General features: G+C 37.6%; 1 protein-coding gene across 7 annotated transcripts in view; it reads left to right on the forward strand.

Annotated features, from left to right (window-relative positions):
• ZNF385B (zinc finger protein 385B) overlaps positions 1-23,248 on the forward strand; it is a 413,030-nt gene that overhangs the window by 72,768 nt on the left and 317,014 nt on the right. For 2 of the 7 annotated variants that reach the window (XM_047869625.1, XM_047869626.1), the window contains exons 2-3: positions 15,741-15,892; positions 16,519-16,836. In XM_047869625.1, the coding sequence (XP_047725581.1) occupies positions 16,521-16,836 (316 nt within the window). In that variant the 5' untranslated portion in view covers positions 15,741-15,892; positions 16,519-16,520. Of the gene's footprint in view, positions 1-13,056; positions 13,851-15,740; positions 15,893-16,518; positions 16,837-23,248 lie in introns of those variants that run through there. The other 5 variants (XM_047869631.1, XM_047869629.1, XM_047869624.1 and 2 more) reach the window with 4 other exon arrangements.

Below are 23,248 nucleotides of genomic sequence, written 5' to 3' on the forward strand. Positions count from 1 at the left end.
TGGGACATAATACCTCATTATTCATCCTCACAGAGTGATTTCAGAACAAAAATTGTTTTTTAATCTTTTTTTCTAATCTTAAATGTATAGAGTTGAGTTAATTTCTCTCCTCAAGTCCTAGCATGTTAACACTCATCGCTGGTTTCTGAGAGGCTCCTTTCTTGTGTTTATTTATTTCCCTTTATTCCCATTTCTTCCCCTCCGCTCCCCAAATAGTCAAGCATTGTTGTGTGTTTGGCATGAGTACTTTTAAAATTACTCCAATATGCTATGAATGTGTTTACAATTTTAGTATACTTTACATTCCTCATCTGGGTCTTTGAGGTGAGAGGAGAGAGAAAGAAGGGAAGAGGTTGATAGATGCTTCAATGCTTGTTTTGAAAGGACATTTGTGATAGAAAGGTGCTGTCTTTCAAAATGCTTAAAGTTCTATCTTAATTTTTCTTTGTGGTAGAATACCACATAAATTTTGGTTGTTGATGTAAACATAGTGTTCCAAGAATTCAAACCAACAAATCCAGTCTAGCCCAGGTAGTTGGAACCTATCATACATTGCCCCCTCTTGCCTGTCACTTTCACCACAATCCCTACTTACATAGGGATGGTTGATTGCCAGCTACCTATAATGCAAAAGCACCTTGTACCCACTTATGCATCTGAAAACATGAAATTGGTCTAAAGCCCAATAATGTCATCGGTAGATCAGGATTTGAGTGATTGAACCCATTGCACACAGGCTGCTCTTTTTTTAAGTCTTTTCTGAGTGTAAATCAGAGTGATCTTAACAACTTCATAATTTTAAAATTAAGAATCTGAGAATAGTTGGAGGAATATACTTTATGAACATTTTATAGAGTAAGTCTAGTAATTATGCTTAGCGAAACAAATACATTTGGTTTTCCTTATTTTTCCAGTTTTCTCCTATAATAAAATTAAGTCAAAGTCAGTCATTTCTTTCAGGGAAAAGTAAGAAAATAAATACTTTAAATATCATTAAGTGGAACATCAGAAGCAGCACAGATTTTTGGCAAAGAACAGTTTTCAGGATCAATTTTAAAACGGCAAAGACCATTTAAAAGAAAACCAATATGGAAAGAACAGGTAGTCAGAAGTGACAATAAATTAAAAATTCAACAAAATCAACATACTTGTCATCAGACTCATAGTCTGCACATCTCTTTTCTGGGTCATCTTTGCCTGCCTTCTCTATTTCACATCAGTTCCAACTAACAGTGGGGTGATGACATAATGAACCTAGTGGTTTTTCTTTCATTTGGAACCTAGCGGGTTGGTATTACCCCCAGGAGCTTCAGGACACTGATTTTCAACAAGGCATTTTATCCTTTTCTCTCTGAGCAGTTTCTGATTTTGACTTACAATCAAAATCTGACAATATCAATTGTCCTGATATTCGAGTCCTCGTGGCCTGTTCTCATCATTGTCTTTTATATACCTGACCTTCTTCTCAGTAATTGGGTCATCTTCTGCCTGTGGTACCTTTGGGATTAATTTCTCCAACAGGGCTTGCAGGGTCATTGCCTGGCAGCCGTATCACACCCACTGAAGCTGTCAGTTTCAAATCTTGACCTGATGTTCTAAATTTTTAAGGGAGCCTTGGGAATTGCTATTTTCTTCTCATATTACTCTTAAGTACATTACACTTGCTGTGTGCTTTGACCCATGAGAATACAATCCCTTATCTAAAGCAATCTTTGTTCCCTATTAGTGGCAGTACTTTGTAATAGGGCCTAACTACAAGGGTGAGATAAGAACCTGCCTAAGGGCCAGATAAAATTACCCATAGAAGGTACTGACTTTAAAACTACTGATGTCTCCATATTAACTGTTACCTAAGTGCACTGTTATGTGTGTGTCTACATTAGAGCATGGCATTTGCAATTATTCCAGCCTGAGTTTTAAAATATTATAACAGAAATAAAGAATGAAAATCACATTCTCAAAAGCTACACTTTCTGATGTGAAAAAGCAATCATCAGGGCTGGAATCCCTATAGGAAAGTTTATATTCTATTTTTGAATATCCACAGATGTTAAAATTCTGCATGTTCTGCACAACTAATATAACTTCTTTGACTTTTGAAAGAACAAATGATAAATGATACCTAAGCTTGGTTCCAGTGGATTAATTATAGTGCCATTCCTTTATCTGACAGTTTCTCAGGCTTCCACAGCAATTTGGCTTTCAGCTTTCAGAATGGTGATACAGATAAATCTCTAGTATCCTAATTTTGTAGGTGAAGTAAAGAGAGAAGTTGACTGGAGAAGCTGGATTGAGGTTATTTACTGCATGTGTGTTCTCCTCTAGAGTCTGAGCACAAGAAGGAAGCCTGAGCAGAACTGTCCTCCTGCCTCTGATAAGACTTTTTTTTATACTGGAATGGTCTCCAAGATATAGCCCGTTTTCTTTCAATAAGTTGCAGAGGAGGATGGTTCAGCACCATGGTCTTTAGGACTTTTGCCTTTTAACCTCATGCTAGCAGTTATAAGTGATTAATCTGCTACCTTTAATATATTTTTATTAAAGGGATATATACTTTCATATGTTTTTTGTTACTAATCTGTGCCCCTTCTTTTCAGCTTAAAGAAGTCCTTTTAACAATTCTTTTAAGGCCAGCTAAGTGGTGATGAACTCCTTTAGCTTTTGCTTATCTAGAAAACTCTTTTTCTCTCCTTCAGTTCTGAATAACTTTGCCGGACAGAGTATTCTTGATTAGATTTTTTTTTTTTTTTTTCAGCACTTTGAATATATTGTGCTGCTCCCTTCTGGCCTGCAACGTTTCTGCTGAAAAATCTGCTTAGGGTCTTAATGGAGATTTTCTTGTGTGTAACAAGTTGGGTTTTTTCTTGCTACTTTTAAAATTCTCCTCTTGTCTTTAACTTTTGATATTTTAATTATAGTCTGTTTTGGTGTGGTTCTCTTTGGGTTCATCTTATTTGAAACTCTGTGGGCTTCCTGAATCTGGATATCTGCTTCTTTTCCCAGATTAGGGAAATGTTAAGACATTCTTTCTTCAAGTAAGTTTTCTGCTTCTTTCTCTCTCTTCTTCTTGTGGGACTCTTGTAATGCAAATGTTAGTCACCTTGATGATGTCCAAAAAGTCCCTTGACCTATTTTTACTTGTTTTTATTCTTTTTTTCTTTTTGCTACTCTGATGAGTAAGTTCTTCTGCTCTTTGAGTTCACTGATCCTTTCTTCTGCTTCATCTAGTCTCCTATTGAAACCCTCTAGTATATATTTCAGTTTAGTTATTGTATCCTTTAATTCCATTTTTTTCTGCTTGGAACTTTCTTATATTTTTTGTCCCTTTGTTGAAGTTCTCACTATGTTTATCTGTTCTTCTGAGTTCAGTGAGCATCTTTATGGCCATTACCTTGAACTCTTAGTCAGGCAAAATGTTATCTTCATTTCGTTATATTTTTTGAGGATTTTTACATGTTTATTTATTTATTTTTGAGAGAGAACAGAGGAGGGGCAGAGAAGGAGAAAATCTCAAGCAGGCTCTGCACTGTCAGCACGGAGCCCTATGCAGGGCTTGAACCCACAAACCTTGAGATCATGACCTGAGCCGAAATCAAGAGTCAGACACTTAGTTGACTGAGATACCCAGGTGCCCCTCTGAGGTTTTTATCTTGTTCTTTAATTTGGAATATACTCCACTCTTTCTTCCTTTTGCTTGACTCTCAGTTTTGGTTTCTTTTTAAAAAAATTTTTTTTTTAAATATTTATTTTTGAGAGAGAGATCGAGCAAGCAGGGGAGGGGCAGAGAGAGAGGGAGACAGAATCCGAAGAAGGCTTCAGGCTCTGAGCTATCAGCACAGAGCCTGACGTGGGACTCGAACTCACAAACTGTGAGATCATGATCTGAGCTGAAGTTGGACGGTTAACCAACTGAGCCACCCAGGTGCCCCTCAGTTTTGGTTTCTATGCATTAGCTAAAACAGCCACTTCCTATATTGAAGGGCTGGCTTTGTGTAGATGAACTTTATTGTTCAACTCTGCCCTAGCTCTCAGTTGTCTCTCAAACTTCCATGATTATCCAAACAACCCATTTTATTTTTTATTACTCCCAGTAGTTGAGGGTGTAGACCCCTATTAAAGGTGTCCACAGCACTGTTTCTCTTCTTTAGAACACTTGTTTCAGTTACATTTGATACATACCAGAGGGGGGAAAATTGACTTCTTGTTCATCAAATTTCAGGTAAATATAATCAATTTAAGAGCTCAGTAATTATTTTTTATATATTTGAGCTCTTATCAAAGTATGTATTGTCTAACCAGAATTCTGTGAGAACAATATGTGTATTTAAAAAGACTAGAAATAAACCAATTTGGTGAACTTTGAATGGTGGGAACATGGAGAATTTTCCTTCAATGATTTTTTTTCTCTTTGTATTTCCCAAAATTTCTAGAATAATCCATTACTTTTATAATGAGTAAAAAAAACCCACACAATAAATCTCAAAATGTATCTAGGTGATATATAAAAAGACTATGACTAGAACAAAACTAGACTGTATAATATGGTCTCTGTGACTACAATTTTCCATGTAACAGCAAAAGTCAGAAAATGCCATTCTTGTTTGTAAACATTTTAAGATTACCTGAGAACTGAATGAACTGTGAGCATTACTTCCTTGAAGGGCTGATTGAGCTTCTGTGGAGCCATCTACTAAATTGCTCACATTTTCTTCCATGCCTGTAAGGTGCAAAGGCCAGGAGAGCGTGTTTCTGCTTCACACAAAGACTTGGTTCTTGACCTGCTGCAGTGGTTCCAGGGCCTGATCAGGACAGTGTTCAAGGTGGCACTCCTGCCCTGGCAAGGCTGCGGGAAGAACAGGGTTACAACATCTGCCCTTGCCCAGGTCTTCATGATTTGAAGTTTTCTCTGTCTTTAGAGACAGAGCCTTTACTTCACTCTCAGAAGATGAAAATAATTCCTGAATAGTATTTTCTTTTTTTGTAGAAAGATTCATGTCCTAATGGAATTAAAGAAATAAAAACTAAATATAGTGCCTCAAGGTTATTTGTGTAAAATTAGGAAAGCTAGCACACCACAGAATTCTACAGAGATTAGAATTATAATCTGATTTCTATCTTAATATTATTAAACTGTTTACAAATATTTGTACCTCAAAATAAGCATATGTTTCCTCTGTATTTCTATAGCTAGTGCTAGATTTAGTTGTCAATCAATTTCTCTGTTTAACTGATTGAAAATTTTTAGTAATTGTTTTTTTATCTAAAATTAACAGCTTTCATAATTAACATTGATTATGGCAACATTTTATTCTTGTAATAACAAACATACATTTTTTGAACCTGGACCACTTTCTTACACCATACACAAAAATAAAGTCAAAATGGAAGAAAGACCTAAATGTAAGGGAGGAAGCCATCAAAATCCTCGAGGAGAAAGCAGGCAAAAACCTCTTTGACCTTGGCCGCAGCAGCTTCTCACACATCTCCAGAGGCAAGGGAAACAAAAGCAAAAATGAACTATTGGGACCTCATCAAAATAGAAACCTTCTGCACAGCGAAGGAAACAATCAGCAAAACTAAAAGGCAACTGACAGAATGGGAGAAAATATTTGCAAACGACGTATCAAGTAAAGAGTTAGTATCCAAAATCTATAAAGAACTGATCAAACTCAACACCCCAAAAAACAAATAATCCAGTGAAGAAATGGGCAAAAGACATGAATAGACACTTCTCCAGAGAAGACATCTAGATGGCCAAATGACACATGAAAAAATGCTCAACATCACTCATCATCAGGGAAATACAAATCAAAACCATGTTGAGATACCACCTCACACCTGTCAGAATGGCTAACATTAACAATTCAGGCAACAACAGATGTTAATGAGAATGTGGAGAAAGAGGATCTCTTTTGCACTGCTGGTGGGAATGCAAACTGGTGCAGCCACTCTGGAAAACAGTGTGGAGGTTCCTCAAAAATTAAAAATATAACTACCCTATGAGCCAGCAATTGCACTATCAGGTATTTATTCAAGGGATACAGGTATGCTGTTTTGAAGGGGCACATGCACCGCAATGTTTATAGCAGCACTATCAACAATAGCTGAAGTATGGAAAGAGCCCAAATGTCCATTGATGGATGAATGGATAAAGAAGATGTGTGTGTGTGTGTGTGTGTGTATATACATATATATATATACACACACACACACATATATATGTGTATATATATATATGTATATATACATATATATATATATATATATATATGCACACACACACACACATATACAGTGGAGTATTACTCGGCAATCAAAAAGAATGAAATCTTGCCATTTGCAACTACATGGATGGAACTAGAGGGTATTATGCTAAGTGAAATTAGTCAGAGAAATACAAATATGATATGACTTCACTCATATGAGGACTTTAAGATACAAAACAGATGAACATAAGGGAAGGGAAGCAAAAATAATATAAAAAACAGGGAGGGGTCAAAACATAAAAGACTCTTAAATATGGATAACAAACAGAGGGTTGCTGGAGGCGTTGTGGGAGGGGGGTGGGCTAAATGGGTAAGGGGCATTAAGGAATCTACTCCTGAAATCATTGTTGCACTATATGCTAACTAACTTGATATAAATTAAAAAATAAATTAAAATTAAAAAAACACATTTTTTTCTACTGGTAGAACCTCAGTGCATTAAGCATATAAGTATATTTTCAATCCTAGTTTTATCTGAAATGCACATAAATATTTGAAATTGATATTCTGACAGTAAGAACAAACTACATTTCCTGTTATCATTACTGACATTGTTATACTATATGTATATGTGGAAACTTGGACCATTCAGAAGATCAAAGGTACAAGAAAGACATTGATCTACATAGACATTCAACTGTTTGTCCTTCTTAAGGCCAAGACCAAATGAACTAGCAGATTTTGGCTGAAGCTCTACTTCAGCTGAATTAATCATAGCAATTATTTTATTTTACCAATATGATGTATCTTCTGAGTGCTAACCATCTAATTGGTTTAGAATCTTATGATAATGGATTAGAATAGAATAACCTTGTTTTATTTACATTTAGGTAACTCAAATGCCCTAGTTTATTTACCTAATTCAAAATAGCTCAAATCTCTACCCTACTCAGTGCAAGAATTTCAATATTTTACCAACTTGCCCTTCTCATATACTTTTTTGAAACCCTAAGATATTCTAGGCTAGTAGTTATTCAACATCTTAACTGGCTGCCTAGCTCTGGGCCACTGCATTTTTTTTTTTTTGTTGCTATTCATTAATATGCTAATATCCTTCAACCCTGTGCTGCAGTCTACCATGTATGGCTTTACCCCAGGTTGGCCTTCCAGACTCTTGCAAAATTCCCACAGTAGTTAAAAGATCAGCTGTGATATTTGTATGATTTCATTAATAGCTTTGGGATTAAAAAAAAAAAAGAAACACAAGTGGAGAATCACACAGTTGTTATTAGATAGTTCCAGATGAGTTCATAGACCGAAGCGCTCCACAGGCATTCTCTATTTTACAGAGTCTTCTCTGCCCAGTATCAGGCCTACCTATCTGTTTCAGGGGTCAATTTATCTCCTAACAGAGAGAGTGTCTGGAACAAGTCTCTCATACTTGGATCACAGGTCCCTTGTTCCCCAGACCCAGAGACAGTCACAGGCTCATGCCTGTGTGTGTCTATAGTCTGTCCTCGTCAATCTTTTGGTAAGAGTGACAATGGAAGAATGTCTTCCTTTTGTGATAATCGTATACCCATCCCGAGAGGTGTGGTTTTTCTTTAACTCCAAAGATAATTCAGAACAACATCAGTACTTTCCAAAGTTGAGTTTATTAATCTGGAATGACTCCAAACATGGGTCTTATACAGGATAGTTCAATTTGAGCTTCACCAATTCCGGTCATTTTTCTTTCTAAGGAAAGATGTGTTCACATCCTTCCTGTGGATTCCAATCTCCACTGATCTCTGGCAGTTATTTGCTTGAACAAGAAAATACATTCATCTCCTAGTATCTAACCAAAACTTTCAGGGACAATACAATTTAAATCCACTTACAGGAAAGAGATATTTTGCGAAAGAAAAGATAATTTGCAGAGATGCAGCCATGCCACAGAGAAGACAACCTTTTATATGATTATGAAAAGCAGATTAAGCTCTTTGGAGCCATATTATTTTCAGAGTCTCCATTATAGAACAGAGTCAATGTTTTACCTATATATCTTCACATAACCAAATGATTAAAAGATCTTCCAAGATGTTTTCTCCAAAACAAATGAGTGGTGTGTCCCCAAAACTGAATTCAAATCTTTTTCACAAGGGAAACAAACTGCAAAAAGCATTAAAATGTCAGTTTTTATTATTCTGTAATTAGTGTCAAAGTCTCTTGGGATTCACATTAGACCAGAGCACCCTATTGCAATCTATTTCACTAGCACTCAGCAAAGTGCCAGTAGGTGACCAGGAAAAAAAAAAAAATCTGAGACAGATGAACTGTCTAGTGACATCAAATACTAAGAAGTCATTTCAATCCAATGTAATAAAGCTAAAATGCTGTAGAAGTATGCTGAGTATTTGGGGACTGTTAAAGAATTCTCCATAGTCACTCTCACCAACAATGAGCAGCAGAATGATTGCTTCTTCTAGTTTATTTTAAGCTCTTTATCATATTCATTTATTTTATTCATTTCTTTAGGCACCATAGGAGCCAAAGATAGTGTGTTGTATATGGTCAGTGTCTAATAAATAATTGCCTAGTTGAATTGAACTAATTATAGCCTCCCATATGTGGATCCTATTATGAAATAAATACTGAAATATACCACAAAATGAATATACTCTACTGGCCTCTTAATTTTCCCAGATGCTCTGTATTTGGGGAAAGAGTGTTGTTTGTAGCCTGGTGCCCAAGAACTCAGCTGTTTACCCTCTTTTGAAATAGGAGTTTAGGAGTCAGGACGAGACACTGGTAACATAGTGAACTGGTCAACAATCAGTGTCATAGTCCTAACTCTTCCCCATTTGTGTGTTTTTATCTTGTCTGAACTTCTCCAAAGCTGAGAAGAATGATGTGAAAATGACCTTGCCTGTTGACTTTGTCACTGATGAGAATGCCAAGACTGGCCAAGCCACTGTGGCCTCTGGCATACCTGCTGGCTGGCTGGGCTTACATTGTTGTCCCTGAGAGCAGCAAGAAGTATACTGAGGCAGTTGTTGCTGGGACTAAGCAGATTGTGTGGAATGGACCTGTGGGTGTATTTGAATGGGAAACTTTTGCCCAAGGAACTAAAGCCCTCATGGATGAGGTGGTGAAAGCCACTTCCAGGAGCCACATCACCATCAGAGGTGGTGGAGACACTGCTACTTGCTGTGTCAAATGGAACACAGAGGATAAAGTCAGCCATGTGAGCACTGGGAGAGGTGCAATTTAGAGCTCCTGGAAGGTAAACTCCTTACTGGCATGAATGGTCTCAGCAGTGTTTAGTACTTTCCTGCCTTTTGATTACTGTGCACAGCCCCTAAGTCAACTTAGCACTTGTTGCATCTCTACTTGGCGTTAGCTAAAATCTTCCCCCATGGCAAGATTCAGCTAGTGGCCAAGAGATGCAGTGTCAGGAACCCTAAAACAGTTGCACAGCATCTAAGCTCCTTTTTACTGCACCCTGGATTTGCCTGCATTCTTCAAGATCCCATTTGAATTTCTTAGTGACTAAACCATTGTGCATTTATTTATATGTTGGCTGTTAAAAGAAAATGAGCTGTGTTAGCTTCTCTTTTTGAAGTAGCTTATTCTGATTAGCTTTGCCATGGTTTACCACTCAGCATGGAAATAAGATGAAATTCTAATTGTAGGTAGGGAGACAAAATTGGTGATTTATTAAATAATAAAAGTACCCATTGAAACTTGGGAAAAAAAAAACCAATTGTTATTAGGTATCCTGGCTGTCCTTAGACCTCTGGCGAAACCCAAGATTGTTAAAAAGAGGACCAAGAAGTTCATCCAGCACCAGTGAGACCGGTACATCAAAATTAAGTGAGGGGCGCCTGGGTGGCTCAGTCGGTTAAGCGGCGGACTTCAGCTCAGGCCATGATCTCATGGTCCGTGAGTTCGAGCCCCGTGTCGGGCTCTGTGCTGACAGCTCAGAGCCTGGAGCCTGTTTCAGATTCTGTATCTCCCTCTCTCTGACCCTCCCCCATTCATGCTCTGTCTCTCTCTGTCTCAAAAATAAATAAACGCTAAAAACAAAACAAAACAAAATTAAGTGCAACTGGTGGAAACCCAGAGGCATTGACAATAGGGTGCACAGAAGATTCAAGGTCTAGATCTTGATGCCGACCGTTGGTTACAGGAGCAACAAGAGAACAAAGCACATGCTTGCCTGGGGGCTGAAGATTACCCAGTGGCTTCCTCTATACCCAGCACTCCATTCTCTGTAAAAGTTGAGGAGGGAGCAGAGGTCATATCCATGTTGGCACAAATGTGCTCATGTTAGTATGTGACTTACTCCCCAGTAGAATTTGAACTCTTAATTTTGTTTTCAGTTAAGGGGTGAAGGAGTTTTCCCTAAGTAATTGCAATTTTAGTTTGCAAATTAGTGGTTGTATTTTTTTCATTTTGGGCATGCATAGGTACTGCTGTTTTTAAAATCTCAAGGTGCAGACAGCTGTGTACTCAGCCCACTTATAAGCTGAAATTATTGGAAAACATTGACCTGTTATTGTGTTCACAACCCATGCTACACACCACACATGTACAATGCATTCATTTATTCAGCAAATATTTATTAAGTGCCTACTTTGTACTAAACACAGTCTTAGATGCTGAGGATACAAAGACAAAGCACAGTCCTTATCCTCAAGGAACTTGAAATCTAGCAAGGAAGGAAAAGGTAAACTTTTCTGCAGCATTTATCACTCTGTTATAATTTCCTGTTTTCTCCTCTCTATTTCTTATTAGACTACAGTGTCCCTTCAGGCTGGCATCTGATCCACCCTTTTGACTGTTGTTTCCCTAGCATCAAGTGCTCTGCCTAGATAGTCAATAAACTTGAGTGATATTTACTATACAAATATAATAAAACTCTATAAGTAATTAAAATGCTAATATGAGAATTGGGTGCCAGGCTTGCTATACAAAAAAAAAAAATGCTTCAGGAGAGTAGAAGAAGAGACCCTGGCAAGAGGAGCATCATGAGGACTTCAAGAAAAATGAGGAGTGAGGAGAGGACCATCTTGGATTTGGCAATCAGGGAGTGTTTGAAGGGGCACATGCACCCCAATGTTTATAGCAACGCTATCAACAATAGCCAAAGTATGGAAAAAGCCCAAATGCCCATTGACTAGTGAATGGATAAAGATGTGTGTGTGTATGTGTGTGTGTGTGTGCGTACACACACACACATATACACACACACATATTTGTGTATGTATATATATTATGGAATATTACTTAGTGATCAAAAAGAATGAAATCTTGCCATTTACAACAATGTGGATGGAACTAGAGTGTATTATGCTAAATGAAATAAGTCAGTCAGAGAAAGATAAATATATGATTTCATTCATATGTGGAATTTAAGGAACAAAACCTATGAACATAGGCAAAGGGAAGGAAAAATAAAATAAAAACAGGAGGGAGGCAAACCATAAGACTCTTAAATACAGAGAACAAACTGAGGGTTGCTGGAGGGGAGGTGGCTGGGAGGATGAGCTAAATGGCTAATGGGCATTAAGGAGGGCACTTAATTGGGATGAGCACTGGGTGTTATATGTAAGTGATGAATCACTAAATTCTAACCCCTGAAACCATTATTACACCATATGTTAACTAACTTGGATTTAACTTTTAAAAAAAGAAAGAAAATAAAAACTTTTTTCTTGTAGATATTGAGATGCACAGAGATTTCTAAGATAAAAGTGTTGTCTCAAGGGGCACCTGGGTGGCTCAGTTGGTTAAGTGTCCAACTTCAGCTCAGGTCATGATCTCACTGTTCATGAGTTCGAGACCTGCATCAGGCTCTGTGCTGACAGCTCAGAGCCTGGAGCCTACTTCTGATTCTGTGTCTCCCATTCTCTCGGCCCCTCCCCTGCTCACACTGTGTCTCTGTCTCTCTTAAAAATAAACAAACATTAAAAAAAAAGTGTCTCTTGCAATGGTCTCTTTCTAAAAAAAAAAAACAAATAAAAATCCCCAAAACTCCTGAAAAAAAGGAAGTGTTTATAGTGACGTTTCAAAGAGAATTACTAAATTTGGAAAAGGGTTATGATCCAGATTGTTATAGGTTAAAGAATGAATGAGAAATGGATAAAACTGATTGACTTGAGTTGGAAAATGAGACAATAAATCCATGGGGTGGGGCAGGGCCTTACATACTTATGTAGAAGTGAGGAAATCTCTCCCCATGTTCTCTGTCTGGTGTGGCAGTTTTGTGTCAAAGAATGTATTTTCCACATGCATAATGGAGATATCTTACCTCTGATTTAGTTTCCTGATTTATCATAATTATTATAAAAAAATTTCTATTTATTATAAAAAACAATTGGATAACTACACAGGAAAGTTGGGTATAAACTTTCCTGATGCATCACATCCTGGTCATTTAAAAGTCACTCCTTTTGGGGCGCCTGGGTGGCGCAGTCGGGTGAGCGTCCGACTTCAGCCAGGTCACGATCTCGCAGTCCGTGAGTTCGAGCCCCGCGTCAGGCTCTGGGCTGATGGCTCGGAGCCTGGAGCCTGCTTCCGATTCTGTGTCTCCCTCTCTCTCTGCCCCTCCCCCGTTCATGCTCTGTCTCTCTCTGTCCCAAAAATAAATAAAACTTAAAAAAAAAAAAAGTCACTCCTTTAGATAGTCACTGACTATCCTATCAGCTTTTTTTTTTTAAGCAGCTTACTAACATTGCTTTTTTTTTTTTTAATGTTTGTTTATTTTTGAGACAGAGAGAGATTGAGCACGAGTGGAGAAGGGGCAGATAGAGAGGGAGACATAGAATCTGAAGCAGCTCTAGGCTCTGAGCTGTCAGCACAGAGCCAAAAGCGGGACTCGAACCCATGAACCCTGAGATCATGACTTTAGCCGAAGTTGGAAGCTTAACCTACTTAGCCACTCAGGCACCCCTATCCTATCATATATTTTTCCCAAAAAGCAGCGACTCAAGGACCAAATTTCTTATTCCTTGACCTGTTCCAAAATATCTTATTCTTTCATGGATGTTAAATGTTTGACCATCTAATCTGTTAAAATCATACAAAGAGAGTACAGAGTACCTGATCTAGTTCTGGCTTCTCTTACCTGCAGGTAAGTTTGCATGGCATTCCAAAGCAGAATGCTGCCTACTGCTCTACTTCAGAATGGATACCCCTGAAGATCCTTCTTCCCTACGCAAGTGAAACATGAAATTTAAGATAGTCTGATAAAAAAAAAAAAACAAACAAAAACCTTTAAAACAGAAAATGAGATTTTTCATTCTTCTTCCACTTAAACTCACTTTTACCTTCCCCCTAGCCAGAAAATTGACATTATAAATATCAGTGACACACATATTATAAGCCTAGAAATTATATCATCACAGGCCAAAAGTGTACATTGAGACTCTGCTATCTTGCCTCTCTATCATCTCCAGGACTTTTTCTCAAGACCTCTGGAATGAAAGATATTCTGCTTGAAAGTGGCTCTTAAGAGGAGCTAAACATATTTTCCCCTTGAGAGGAGGAAATTGTGAAGCCAGAGCCAGGACTAATAAATTGGGACTTGGTGGACAGAATGTACCCTCTTCTCCCTAGAGTGGCCCATGAATGTGGTGTTGGAGGCTTATGGGATTATCTGTAAGTGAGAGTAACTCTGGGAGGAAGTAAAATAGGGATAAAGATTATGAAGGATGCTGGGATTCTGAAGGGTTTTACAGGAGAATTCTAATGTAGCTATTCATTTCATTTTAAAAGTTTCTTTTTAGTTAGAATACGTATATTTAAATAACTCTAAAGCATAATGTATTTCTAAGACAAATCGCAATCAGAAAATCACAGCTAAGTAGGATTTATCTTTTATAAGATAATACAAAGAAATCACTTTTTAGATTTCAAAACTAAAATGGAACATTTTGATGTATGTCCTTTTTCTGTGAAACATCATATGTTAATTAGCAAAATAGGCAAAGCCAGCCACCTCCAAGTTGAATTAAATTTTCAGATAAAAGTGTCATCGGTCCTCAGCTGAGTCAAGGATTTTGGTTGCTTGAATTGAAATATAGCACTTAGATTTCAGTGATTCAGTGGGTTGGTATCTGACCTATCCTTGCAAGGTTAGAAATGATGTTTGATTGTACTTATGTTTTACAATGGATTAGTTTTCCAGATAGGGCATAATATATTAATGATGAGCTCATTTTAAAATTATTTATCTCTTTATCAATTAGTTCAGCTAATTCTTATAAATTTTAATATTTTGAGAGAACACAAAGTAGTATATTTGAACATAACTTTTATGTGGCACTGATATTTTCTAAAGTTTTATAAGAAAAATGGTTTTGTGAAACCATAATGCTTTGGATTTAGGGGATAAAAGCAAAAATATTGATGTATTTGCAGTTAAATCCTATTTTAATTATAACAATTATTTTCTGCAACTCACCTATGGAAATTGCTTAAACCTCATTTATGTATAATTTGAATAAATTTTATAATAAATTTTGTGAAATGGGGTTCCTTAAAATGGTGGCATCTGGTTAAAATACTTATGGGACACACAGGTTTTACATATTGAAATTAGCAATTTTCTGACAACTCATTGAAGGTTAGGACTTAGCCTATGGTATAATACATAATGGCACTTTGCAATAGGGTGTATGGGCATAAATAAGGTGTTCTTTTTGGCACACTGTATACATAGAATCAACCTCTATCTTTATGGTCATAGCCTGTGCTATAATTCATTTTCTGAATTTTAAACATTTAATAGGTAAATACTCCAAATACAGAATAGTCTGTAGCTCGTCGTTCCTTTTCATACAGCTCTAAGTCACCATGGATCAACAGAATAGCTTAGAGCCAATGTCATTCCACCATAGACAGAAGTCCCTCATAAACCACAATCCTTTCTTTATTTGAATTCTTCATTCCTCATAGCACAGTACTCTTCACCTCAGCCAATCTGAAGTGTGTGTGGGGTGGGGGGGTTAGGGGCAGTCTTGTGGGACTGAGCCCTTAACCTGTGTGATCTGATGCTCTCTCTGGGTATATAGTGTCAAAATTGAGTTACAGTGAAGGACACCCAGCTGGTGTCACAGAGAATTGCTGGGCTTGGGGAAAAACTTCCATATATTTGGTGACCAGAAGTATCAGAAGTGAGGTGTTCTGTTCAACTAGTAAAGTGACTTTCCTTAGGAAAAAGGAACTGGGAAAAATCCGAGGTTTTCTAATTAAGTATGAAAATGCTTGTAATAGTGGTCTTAAATAAAATGAAAAAATAACGTATGTTAAAGTGGGACTGAGCAAAATAAAAAGCCAAGGCCATCTTTATCACCCAAGGACCTTGAGGTACTGAAAAGTCTCCTTTAAAATCTTCATTTAAGTTATACTCTATCAGTATGCCCTTATCTAACTACATGAAGAAAAAAAATCAGTACTTTAAAATTATATCTTAGTCTACTCTACTCTTTTTCTAATTTTCAATTATTAGCTTACCATTTATTGTATTTCTTTTATTTTTTATTTCAGATGTTCTGCATTTCAACCTCATCAAAAATTAAATTGATATTTATGGGCTAATCTGGAAACCTAAATACAATTTGTTTCACTACAACTGTAAGAAAGCATGTTCAAATTCCCATTGGCTGACTTATAAAGGGGCTTTTGGAACACAACCTAATGTAAGTTGCAGACATACTATGTTTTAATCTTTGTTATTCAGCTCCTCCCCTGGTTAGGGTATGTGACTGTTGGCAGGTGCGCATGTATTATATATACTTTTGTGTCTATACATACCCTTTTTCACAGTTCCGGGTTCATAATATTTATTCTTTCCTCCAAAAGGTATTTAAGTGCCTGTTATTTAAACAGTACAGTTTTAGGCCTTAGGGGACATCAGAAATGAAGTTACTTCCCTCATTGATCAAATTGCACAACTATGTATGAAATGCATACATATGCTCTGAAGGGCGGTCACTATATGAGCTGAAAACCGGGTCTGATGGGTTGCCTGGAGATGGTATTCTTCCAGCTAAGATTAAGCTGTGGGCAGGAGTTAAAAGGGCAAAGGAATTGAGAGATGGAAGGAGGGTGGGTCAGGAATAAAGTAGGAAGCACTACAGACAGAAAAAAATGTCCAAAGACCATATTTGTTCAATCAGTTAGCTGTGATGACTTTTTCAAAGAGCATCCATTGAGCAGCTGGGAGACTTTTAGCTGAAGCCATATCATGAAAATTAATTGTAATCATACTAGAAAATCAGAAAGCATATATTTTGCAAGCACTTGTACTTTTTTTAAATTTCAGGTATGAAGTACTCATTAAGCCCTAACAACTACCCTGAAGATGGTATTATGAATATGGCAACTTTTCTACGGGGCTTTGAAGAAAAGGGGTTAAAGAATGACAGGCCTGAGGACCAGTTGAGTAAAGAGAAAAAGAAAATTCTGTTCTCCTTCTGTGAGGTGTGCAACATCCAGCTGAACTCCGCAGCCCAGGCCCAGGTCCATTACAACGGTAAATCCCACCGCAAACGAGTCAAGCAGCTGAGTGATGGGCAGCCCCCACCACCAGCCCAGGGCTCTGGGCAGCTGCTGGCCAGCCCCAGCACCAACACCAGCGCAGGTAGGTGGAAAGGCCCAGGGGTTCCATGTGCTATTGGGAGAGATGCCGCTATTCTAGAAAGTGAAGGATTTAGAACAAGACCTCTTTCACCATGAAACTACCACCACAATAACCTGTATTCTTTTCCCCACAGGTAATTCCAAGAGCTGTTTGTTACTTCTCAGTGAGTGTGTGTGTGTGTGTGTGTGTGTGTGTGTGTGTGTGTATAAAATTCATATATATTAGATACAAACATTACACACACTCACATACACTTTGTGTATTGGATTGTAGACTTGGTCCTTATTCCCATAGTGTGTGAACATTTCCTAATGTATTTTGAAATGTGTTTAAAATAGATCAGTGATGTCAGTTTTTTGTTCCCCTTCTCTGCAAAATTAGGCTTTCTTGGGTTTCCTTCATCTGCTTTCTGTAGGGTAGCGTACTACTTGATAGTACATAAAAAGCTACAGCTTTATTTATAACATCCCGTGGTGCAGAAAAGGAGCATTAATCTTGAGTGTGAGACATGTTATATTCTTTTAGGGAGCTGGCAGCAACATGCCAGTGGTGTTCTAACAATAGGAACAGGCATTGCCAAAACCAACAAGGCTTACCTCTGAGCTCTGGCCTACTGCAAGCAACTTCTTGCCTCACCTCTTACCTCTCACCCTGTCCTGTAGGCTGGGTAGAGGCAGAAGCTTAGGAATTTTCACATTTCCCTCATCTGTCCTGAATCTGGGAAACGTTCTTTCAAATCCTTTATCTTAGGCAGCCCTTCCTCTTCCACACTGCTGGTCATTGGGTATCTTCACTCGGACACAACTAAAGAAAATGTGAAATTTACTCTTATCCGTGGTGAAGATCTGCACAAAAACGGGGCCTCCTACCCAGGTTTATGAGGGAGGTCAAGATAAGCTTCCTCGTAAGTGGAAGAGCTCCACATTCCATTCCAGCAAACTGTTCGTTCACTCTGCAGTGTTGATGATGCAGAGCAGCCGTTGGGTGGGATTCACTTGGTGCTCTTACATGGTTTCTTACTTTGTGAAGTTATGCTGTGATCCGTATTCAGCTCCACTGAATGTTGTGTGTGTGCTATAAAGACATAATTTTTATATTTAAAGCTGAACCTAACTACTTCTTTATACTTCTTGAATTTCATTAAATTATTTTCCCCAGTCAATACTTAGTGTGCGGTGGGAGAACTTAAAGGAACTTTGAGGATATGACACACACATTCATGATGATAGTGGAAAATTACTTTTCCATTTTGTCTTTATTTATTATGATGATAATGTAAGTATTAGATGCATTAATATATCTGTATTCGCATATTGAAATAGAGTTGGTGTCAGGTTGAAAACCGATTTATTGTCTTATATCTGAGTCAGACAGCAAATAGCCCTGAGTAAAGATTTGAATCCTGTCTGTTAGAACCCAAACATCTATGCCTAGATTGAGGTAACCTGTGACTTCTAATTAGTGATATTAGTAGCTAACATTAACTGATCATATTTTATGGGACATGTTTTGGTCTTTTATAGGAATTTTCTCCTTTAATCTTTTCATCAACCTTGAAGTAGTTACTACAATTATCTCCAATTTTCAGACTAGGAATGGAGAGGAAATAATTTGGCATGGAAATGGAAGATGGAGAGTTCCAATTGGAGAGTTCCAATTTAATTAATTAGCAGTGAAGCTGTTATTCTTTTTCACTACTTTGCTGCCATTTTCTGCCATGCAGTAACACTCAGGTTAATGTCAGACCTATGTGTTTGGTCTATTTGTGGTCACAAATGGTTGCTATCATGTGGCATACTATTCACTTTGATGGGTTTTGAAATTAGGCATGTAAAGCTCCAACTCATGAGTTTCTCCATGCTAATGAAATTAGCTGACATGAATAAATTTAGCTAAGACATACCCAGGATATTATGGATGTATTCTATTAGTAAAATATAGTTCATCATCTAATATAAGACAATATTATTATATGGGAAGATGGGTAAGAAAATGAGTCAGCTTTTCAAGTTTTACATTAGATATAAAGGGCAATTTTTATATACTGATAATATAGTCAATTATCCATTGTCAGAAGATGGGTTTAGCATATGATGAAGACAAGTCAGTTAATGTCTGGAAGTGGTTAACATTAATCCTCCCATTTGAAAAAATAGTAGGTATAACAATATCTTTCTCTCTTTGAAACAGAAATTAAACATAGATGTGTGTACAAAGATTCTCATGGCACGATTTATAATTCCAAAATATTAGGTGTATCCTGAATGTCCAATAGAAGAAAGGTTACATACATTATAGTACATTTATAAGATGAATGATAGAAACTATAGGCATTAAAAATTATATTTGGGAGGCACCTGGGTGGCTTGGTCAGTTAAGCATCTGATTCGATTTCAGTTCAGGTCATGATCTAACGGTTCGTGAGTTCGAGCCCCGTGTCGGGCTCCACATTAAGAATGTGGAGCCTTCTTGGGATTTTCTCTCTCCCTCTCTCTCTGCCCCTCCCCTGCTCTCACCCTCACTCTCAAAATAAATAAACATTAAGAAATTATATATATATATATATATATATATTTTTTAAGAAATTATATTTTTGAAGAATACCTAATGACAGGAGAATCTGTCCACAATCTCATGCTAAGTGAAACAACAGGCACTAAAGTGGACTGTGCCTTAGTGCTGTGTGTGTGCCTGTACACTTATCTACTATTTAGAGTCTCAACTCACTGAGGAACAAGCCTGTCATGCTTTTATTTTTTCCAGTCACTTTCTTTAGTTTTGATCTATCAAACATCTGTTTCCTGCTGGATAGCAGTTCCCTTAACACTTTCTCAGCCCATAACTTCTCACTTTTGAATATTCAGAAGTATTCTGACTTGAATGATTCAGCTCTATTTATATAAAAAAAAATCCATGTCAGAGTTGGATTAAGATTTGGCTAGATAGATCCTGGAGTTTAGAATGGAACATGGGATACAGTTAGCCTCCAGCCTCCCATGCTTTGGCCTGCCCTTCTCCCTAGGTAGGGATGGATGGGTGGAGGTGGCCTTACCTAACAGCCTTGGCAAGGTTGCAGTGCTGTTCTTGGTAGGGGATTACTATTCTGTTTGTGTCTGTGGGTCACAAGTGCTCCTAATGTCCCCTCTGGATGAAGAACTCCCCCAAAGTATCCCTTAGGCATTGGGAATCCCTGAAATTTAGTTGCATCTCCTGGCTTACCCCCACATTGTAGCAAAAGACTCCATTCCTCAATTGTGTGTGCTTTTTTCTCCCACATTGTGGCAGTCCTGGTGAGATTGTGTCCTCTCTTCTTATCTAGGTACTTATCAACTCTTAGGGCTTGAGGGAATGTGCAAAATACATCTGACAACTAACATTCCTCTTCAAAACCTGGAGCCCCTGGGGCACAGGCAGGTAGAAGTGGAGTGGGGTGTGGGGGACTCCACATTTTTCTTGCCTGCTCAGGTAGCACAGGGGAGACTTGGAAGTCCACTGACAAAGAAGACACATAATCAAGGAACAAAGAGTCACTCTCTCTTTTCGCCCATTGCTTGGCTTTGGGGAGTGTTGTGGGCTAAAATTTGTCCCTCTGGAAAAAAAAAAAAAAGATATGTTGGAATCCTAATCATCAGCACTTCAGAATTTGTAAGATTAGGACTTTGCAAAGTAAATTAAAATGAAGTTTTTAGGGTTAGGTTGACCCTAATTCAATATGACTGATATCCTTGTAAAAAGGGGAAATTTGGACTTACAGACATACAAAAAGAAATGATGTAAAGAGACACAGGGAGAAGACAGCCATCTACAAATCAAGGAGAGAGATCTGAATTCAGTCCTTCTCTCAGAGTTTCCGGAAAGAACCAACCCTGCCACACCTTAAACCTGGACTGCCTGAACTGTGAGATGATGTATCTCTATTGTTAGGCCACTCAGTTTGTGGTGCTTTTGTTACAGCAGCCCTAACAGACTGGTACACAGAGGAAAGTGGTAGCTCATCTTCCCCACAAAGGAGAAGGGATGTTATAGTAGAGGTAGCCTTCCCAAGATCTGTCTGTTTCAGAGGTAGCTTTGCCTCCTGTCAGTCAGTCTCATTATAGTGTAGGGGTTGGCAGGGGTGAGCATGGGGTCCACAGTGTGGTGGTTGAGACTTAAGCCATTTCTCTGGGTAAGAAGTGACTAACCCCTAACCACGGGCAGTTCTTTCACTAAACTTAGAATTCAAACCATTAAATCTCAGCTTCTGGAAGAATAGGAAGACTCTTACAGTGCAGCTAAAACCATTTGTGTGTGTGTGTGTGTGTGTGTGTGTGTGTGTGTGTGTGTGAATGTACCAATGTAGTTTTTTTTTCCTGAGCAAGGAAATCATTGTGAGTAGTAGCAAGATCCCTTTCCCAACACTGTCGTTGGTCAAATATTGTAAGAACACTCTGGCTACATAAGGGAGAAACAGGTAATGCGAAGAGAGCTTAGATAACTTAGTCTGCATGGGAAGGATCCTTACTCCTTTCCCCATCTAGTCCCAAGGGGTGGGTGGAAATAACAGAAACCACAGATTAGTCTTGGATCCAGACAAAGTAGTCTGATGCCTCAGAGGGTCCAGAGAGACAGTAAGACAATGGTATTTCTGGCCCCTAGCAAGGGGCAAATAGAACTGAAGCATTCTTCTGATTTCCTATGGGCTTAGTGAGCACACAGGCTCCTGAGTGAACCTGGGAACCTCAGAGGGGCATCTGAGAAGAGCGGGGATGCAGTTTTTCCTGCAGCCTGATTAGACCCAGGAAGAGACAATGTTTAAATCTGAGGACAGGAAAAAATTATGTCCCAGGTCAAAGGCAGTCAGGCAGGAAGAATTCCTTCTTATTCAGGGAGGATCAGCCTTTTGTTCTATTCAGGCCTGCAACTGACTGGATGAGGCCTGCCCACATTAGGGAGAACAATCTGCTTTACTCAGTTTATATATTTAAATGTGAGACCAATCCAAAATTCACAGAAGCACCCAAAATAACATTTGACCAAATATCTGGACACCACATAGCCCAGTCAGGGTTTGACACATAAAATTAATCCTCACACTGTCATTTTCCTAAGTTGTATAAATCGTATTTGATGATTAAAACAAAAATTATAACTCATCTGATACTCAAGACAATGATATTTAAAAGTAGGGAAATGTAAGGGACCCAAATGTAAGTAAGATATCTATATTTCATTTGAAGTATTTAAATGGTAATGCCAAGAGATTGTGATAAGTATGTATATTGTAATATCTACAACAACTATTCTGAAAGCTTTACAAAGATACACAATCAAAAAGAATATAAGTAAATCAAGATGGAGTACTACAAAAACTTTCAAGTAACTCCCAGAACAAGAAAAGATAAACATAGAAATGAGAACCAGAGGAAACAAATAATAAATGGGACACTGAATAACGTATTAACAATTACCTTACGTGTAAATGGTCCAAATATAATAAGCAAAAGACAGAGATTTTCAGAGAAGATTGAAAAAATTACCCAGTTATATGCTGCCAACAAGAAACTCACTGTATAATGATATAGGTAGGTGGAAAGTAAAAATATGGAAAAGAATATGTCATGCAAACAGTAATAAAAATTAAAAAGGCGTGAGTATCTATTAATTTATGGTAAGATAGACTTCAGAACAAGGAATGTTATTAGAGACAAAGAGAGACATTACATTATGATAAAAGGTTCAGTCCACCAGGAAGACACGATGATTCTAAATGTTCATGTACCAGTTATGGCTGAAGACTACAGCAATTCTCTCTCTATAATAGAATTACTAGACCAAAAAATCATCAAGGATATAGAAAATCTGAACAATATCATAAGGCATCAGGATTTAACTAATTTATTTAGAACTCCACCCCTCAACAGTAGAACATGTATTTTTTTCAAGTGCCCATGGAACATTCACTGTGATACCATATTCTAGGCCATAAGACAAACCTTAACACATTTAAAGGAATTATAGTCATACACAGTATGATTATAATATGTCTCTGACCATGATGAAATTAAACTAGAAATTGATAATAGAAAACCAACAGGAAAATAGCATATCTCTTAATCCATGAATCAAAGAATAAAACTCAAAGGAAATAAAAAAATACATAGAGTAGATGAAAATGGAAAAATGACATATCAAATTATGTGGGAAGTAACTAAAACAGTGCTGAGAAGAAAATTTATACCATTAAATGCTTATATTTGAAATGAGAAAAGGTCTCCAATAAATAAGTCTCTGCATTAAGAAGCTAGAAGAGAAAAAGTAAACCTAAAACAAGCAGAAGGAAGAAAATAATAGTGCAGAGATATCTGAAGTTGAAAACAGAAAAACAATAGAGAAAAATCAATGAAACAAAAAGCTGTTTCTTTGGGGGAAAAAA

This window comes from Prionailurus viverrinus, chromosome C1, assembly GCF_022837055.1.
Source record: "Prionailurus viverrinus isolate Anna chromosome C1, UM_Priviv_1.0, whole genome shotgun sequence".
NCBI lineage: Eukaryota > Metazoa > Chordata > Mammalia > Carnivora > Felidae > Prionailurus > Prionailurus viverrinus.